Source organism: Pundamilia nyererei, unplaced genomic scaffold, assembly GCF_000239375.1.
Source record: "Pundamilia nyererei isolate P.nyererei 1_Seehausen unplaced genomic scaffold, PunNye1.0 scaffold00055, whole genome shotgun sequence".
Taxonomy (NCBI): domain Eukaryota; kingdom Metazoa; phylum Chordata; class Actinopteri; order Cichliformes; family Cichlidae; genus Pundamilia; species Pundamilia nyererei.
Window position 1 is genome coordinate 3166494 of NW_005187456.1, and position 6000 is coordinate 3172493.

Consider the following 6000-nt stretch of genomic DNA (forward strand, 5'->3'; position numbering starts at 1 on the left):
ACATTTTAAAAGTTTAATGCTGGAGAAGCTCAATTAAACCTATGTAACTCAAAACATTCATGCTTTGTAGTGTCATACAAAAATATACAAACTATCAGGTTAGCATTTCCTGGATGTGGTTATTTTTAAGAATGGCATTTTAGGGGTTATGTGAATTGAAAATGGGATACAAAAACAAAAGCGTCCATCAATAGTTATCAATAGAAGCTATCTGCACGGATTGGCGTGATCAGTAGCGGTACGGCATGTTTGATGCACTTTCTATCACGATCTGACACCTCAGAGTGGTCAAGATCTGTAGGTGCCTGTCAGGATGGAAAGAGCTTTGGTTTTCTGTTTTGATGCCAGAGTATTTGAGTTTCTCTATTTATCACTTTTTCTTCCAGTCTATCTTTAAATTCCCAGTACATGCTTAGAATTGTTCCAGGGTGCTGAGTGCCTTGATATTCTCAGTCAATCCAAGTGTGTTGACATCGTTTGTTTGCTTTGGTATACCATCTGTCAAAAGCAGCCTAACACTCTGTTAGACTTGATGTCTACATAGGTGGACGAGAATGGGCAGAGGTGGGATTGTTAACGGCAGGGAGGATTGACGGCTGAGGTAATAGCAGCCAACGTGTCTGCTGCAGAAAGGACATACTTAGTATTTTGTTCCAGCATAGCAATTGGTTTTTCTGCCTGATAATGTCTTAAAGACATCACTGCAGTTTGGTGTGAAAAAATTTCCCCATTAAAGTACCATACGCATGGAGAGTGCTAATGATGAACACATTTCATATGGAAGAGATCAACCAAACGTGTCTGATTGACATTTAATGTTATTGCTAATATACAGTCTTGAAAATGTATTCTAAAAATAAATGTGCACAGCAAAAGAGATCTCCTGTTGCTTGCAATAGTCTGATCTGACGTCAGTGTCTTTGGAATTTTGAGAGGAACACAAGGTACTGCAATGGACTTAAAAATACTGAGTGATGGGATGGAATAAGCTTTGAAAGTAAGGCATGGAAGAGGAGGTCACGCTTTCAGTGGCTGATAGGCTTTGCCTTGAAAAGAAATGATTTGAGTGGCCAACAAAACAGGAAAATGCTGTGGAGTGCTAGAGACTGGGAACGAGACAGATAAGTACCTGTTCAAGACTTATAGGGCAGTAAGGACTACTTACAAGGATAACCACAAAGATCAGACTAAGTACACATAATGCATTTTTTTTATTGCTTATTAAATAACTTTGAGGATCATTGTCATTTTATGAAAAGTTTTAATTTGACACATTTGAATTAGTGTAGTTAAAGAAAGGATATGGAGAACAAGGTGTTCTCTCCACACAAATGATGGATCCAAAGGAGGAAAAGGTTGCTACAGTTTGGTGCCAGTCAGGTTACAGGAGTTTCCATTTAAAACCAATGTGCAGCTTTTAGGACTCTGACTCTGGGGTTTATTCTCAAAGCCTTTGTATAATCAAAGATTCCCGGGAAAGCCATGGGGGACTCAGTGAATATGGAAGTATCCCACATATTGGTTTACCCATTGGCCATTTGCAGTTTGGGGTAAAAATAATAGAAATAACTCAAATAACATGACCTACTAATTTCTGATTACGTATGTTATTTATATTGTTCTAAACGCTTTTAAAAATCAGTTTTCTTCCATTTAAAATGTTTGACACATATAGATTTGCAACTCAACCTTGAAAGCCTCAAAGAACAACTGTTCTGGTTTGCAGTAGTACTGTTTTAAACCAAGCATTTCTTCAGAGATAAAACTTGTTGTATTTGGAGTTCAGACTTACCTGCAGCTCCCAAAGTATAGATAGTTGTTTGTAGTCCATTGTTCTAATATGATAAAGCACATATATCTGTTACTCTTAAGCCCTTCAGCTTGAATCTGCTGCATTATTACAGCTTTTTAACTCTCAGCCGTAAAAGGTTAAAGGGCTATTGTAGTCACCCACAGACACCCAAGTTTGTGAATGCGATAACTCAAGGACAAAGTGATGTAGGAGTTTTTTGCTTTTTGAGTTTAGTCTCCTCTCCTGCTCTTTTAAAGCCTAAGCTTCCTAAATTGATTATCAATAAAGGCTTTAAAAGTAAGGAAAAAATCCTCATATACAGATTTTATGAAAACAGGATTGATTTATTGATTATTGTTTCCTCTGCTCTTCACAGTGGACCAGATCTATCACCTGGCATCTCCAGCCTCTCCTCCTAACTACATGTACAATCCCATCAAAACACTGAAGACCAACACCATTGGCACACTTAACATGCTTGGTAAGTAAACTCAGTACTCAAGGATAACTCAAGGATAGGGTTAAAAAGATTCACTAATTGCATCGCCTGTAAATCAGAATTGATGCAGCCTTTTTTTAATTTTATTTCTCCATCCGTTTAACAATAAAATATTGTAAAATATTCTTCAGTCTTCAGTTAAGCCTGTATAAAAAATGTCTTTGTTATCAAGTCAGACTGAAGAAGTAAAGGGAAAGAAATAGGATCCATTAGTCTCACTCATTAAATTGTCAGCTTTTTATCCAGCTGCTCCAGAAAAAAAATGCCTGTCATATTATTTTGTCTGGGTGCTGTCAGAATATTCCAGTTTGAACTTAGGTTCATTACATAAGGATATATGATTCTGCAACCTATTCGATCCTTCATGAGAAGTCTGGTGAGGCTTTTTTTGTGTGCTAACAATAGTGATTAAGCTTTCAGATGTAAAATGCATTTTGAAACTCCATCAGTGGTACAGCTCTGAGAGAACTTTTCATTTTCATTTTCCTACTGGTCAGATAATAAGTACTGAGTCAGAATAGCAGGTATGTCCTGTCATTTTTGAAGGAGCCACCATGAAACATTTATATAATAGAAACCATTGTTGAACAAGTCAAGAGTCATCTTTGTTATTGTTATGGAAATCTATTCTATTATTATTATTTTTAAAAAGGCTAAGAAACTTTGTCATCCCCAAACTCAGAAAATTAAATGATACGTGGATACCAGTATAACAAAAAGGACCAATGTACTGCTCTATGAGAATGATTCCAGACACTCTCCAGTTGTATTGTCATTGTTTGAAGACAGGTTGCCTCCCACCAGATCACTTGTGCAGCCACCTCACGATCTAAAGTGGTTGCCCAGAGGTTCAGAGTGTTACCTGCTCAACCTACCATAACACTGTTGTTTTGTTTGTGTCCTAGGCCTGGCCAAGCGTGTGGGCGCAAGACTCCTGCTGGCTTCTACCTCTGAGGTTTATGGAGGTAAGAAAGATCTCTTAAGCCGGTTTTGTTTTCCACTGCCATTGTGAGCCTTTCGCACACCTGATGTTATTTACTGCTCATTCCTATGATCCATCCTGCATCTTTCACTAAAACGCAGTTTGGGTTTCAATCACAGCAAGAGCTCAAGATTGAACAAACCTGGGTGTTAGCTTATGTGTATGTGTGCTGTTATATTCATTCACACACGGCAACTTCAGTTAATCAGATTTTGAGAGTCATAATTGATGAAGAGGTTTAAAAAATCCAAATGATTTCTTAAAATTTGTGCTTATTGTGAGGCTGAAGTATTGTACCGTGTTTACTGTGAGATTCAGAAATGGCAAATGAGAGCTTTACCCTGAATGCTAATGAAGGTATGTCATTCAGCCTTTTCTTACAGGCCTTAATTATTTATTGCAAATGTTTCATCTTATCTGCTAAGTGGTAAAATGCAGCTGTATCTTCTAGGCAGACATGGACGTGTCTGTATGCGCACCAGTGAACAAGCAATTCTTTCTGTGTGGAGAAAGCTGAGCTGAAATTATGTGAAAACTGCTTGATCTGTTCCTGAAATAATTTTGTTTCAGATCCAGAGGTACACCCCCAAAATGAGGATTACTGGGGTCACGTGAACCCGATCGGTCCTCGAGCGTGCTACGATGAAGGGAAGCGTGTAGCGGAAACTATGTGTTATGCCTACATGAAGCAGGTATCCTCATCATTTAACATTTACTGTGCAATAACATTATCTATTCTTGATAATTATTATAAAATAAACCCTACAATTATCTAAAAAACATTTAAATACAAATGAAAATCTCTACAATAATTGAATGTTTCTACTTAAACAGACACTTAATACTTTCTGGATGAGAGGACTAGAAATAACTATCCATGCAAGTGGTGAAAGGGTTTCTAAGATAAACAGGTTTCTAGCAATATATTTTTTTCATGTCTTGCTATGAGGCTGTTTTTAAGGCGATAGCTTCCCATCAGGCATGTCGACCTTGTGTTGAGACTTGTGTTTTATGATGAAAAATTCAGCAAAGCTCTTCATGATTTCAGTTATGTTAAGACGGATTGGTATTGACTTGATTGACAACAGCCTTTGATGATCAGATATGATTGACTTCTCTTGCCTTTCCTTCAGGCAGGTGTTATTTATTTATCTGCCTCGTCACCCGCGCCCCCCTCAGCACTTTATTTTTTTTTTTCACACTTACTGAGAGAATTCTTGGAAACGGCTGGCTTTCAGAATCAAATGTCAGCTGTTTATGCTGCGGGACGAGAATATCGCACATAACATCTATTGCCCGGTCATATAATCAAAACTCATTAACATTTAAAAAGTGATGAATGTGGGTTATGCAGCAGATGAAAAGGCATGTCTTACCTGCCTGTCGCCATAAAGAAATATTAAAGGGTGTGTGTGTACAAAAATTACAGAACAGTTTTTTCCAATCAAGTTATTTGATTGGACAATATGAAATTATGCTTAAAATGTCTCTTTACTTGGTTGTTATATTAATGATCATATGCATAACTGTGTTACATTGTAACAAAGGTGAAGATGAACAAGATTTTAAACAAAACATGCGACAGAGAGAGGAAAAAAAATAGAGCGTATGCTTTTGTGGTACAAAAAACCCTCCGATCATTCTCTTGAAAAATACCTGTGAGGAGAAAAAGAAGTTAAAGTGTCATCACAGATTTTCAACAGCAGGGAGTACACGTTTCTTAAATTAAGCACAGACAGCCACTTCCTTATGGGAAGTGCCTGATGTGTTTTACATAAAGACAGTACTGTGCAAGTCTTGAACTACTTCTCATTTCTTTGTTTTTTGTCAGGAAAATTGGGAAATAGTTTATTGAAACGTGCAGCCATACATGGAAATATATGAGGCAAAAACAGAGTTTTTACAGTTGTACAAACTTGGAAGTCAATATTTGGTGTGACCACATTTATTCTTTATAACACACTCTCTTAGGCAGATTTTCTGATAATTTCTTTAAGTCTTCAGGAATAGTTCGAATGTTCTAGAAGAATAGTTTTTTTTTTTAAGGACATTCAACACTCTTTTTTGGATGTTGGCTGGCTTTGGTTCAGTTCTCTGCCAAAATGATCCCACACTACTTCAGTAATGTTGGAGTCTGGGTTCTGGGGAGGTCAGTCTATGATTGTGCTCCACTGGCTGATTTTTCTATCCAACTATGTTTTTACTCCAGCAGCAGGGTGTTTGGGATCGTTGTGATGCTTAAAAAAAACAACCTCAGCCAATCAGAAGCTTTCCAGATGATATTGGATTAAAATCCAAACTTTCCTGCGTTCATACTTCCATCAGGTGTGATAAAAACTTAAACTCCACTGGATGAATTGCAGAATGACAGAGTCTCCACCATGTTAGATACTCACTGTTGGAAGTCTAAGGAAGTGTCACTGTTGTACCTTGCTCCTCACGACCTCTGGTACATATTGACAGTGATTTGAACATAAACCTAAAAATCTGGATTTGTCACAGAAACACAGATTTTTAGTCCAGTTCTTGTGTAATCTCAGCATTTTCTCTCAGTTATCCTTGGTGTCTTTACAGCTTTACAGATTAACTGAAGGGACAGATGCAATTTTTTCCCCAGTTTATTAGGACATGAATTTCTTTTAATCCGTTGCAGCTATATTTGGGGCGTGTCACTTCTTCTTTTGTCCTCAATTTGTCCAGTTTCCTCAAATTTTTAAGGGCACACTG

At 37.4% G+C, this 6000-nt stretch overlaps 1 protein-coding gene across 1 annotated transcript in view; it reads left to right on the top strand.

The window, feature by feature from the left end:
- uxs1 (UDP-glucuronate decarboxylase 1) overlaps window positions 1–6000 on the top strand; it is a 42554-nt gene that overhangs the window by 19411 nt on the left and 17143 nt on the right. Inside the window, exons 7-9 of the mRNA XM_005733911.1 lie at window positions 2169–2273; window positions 3197–3256; window positions 3844–3965. Coding sequence (XP_005733968.1) covers window positions 2169–2273; window positions 3197–3256; window positions 3844–3965 — 287 coding nt within the window. The remainder of the gene's footprint in view (window positions 1–2168; window positions 2274–3196; window positions 3257–3843; window positions 3966–6000) is intronic.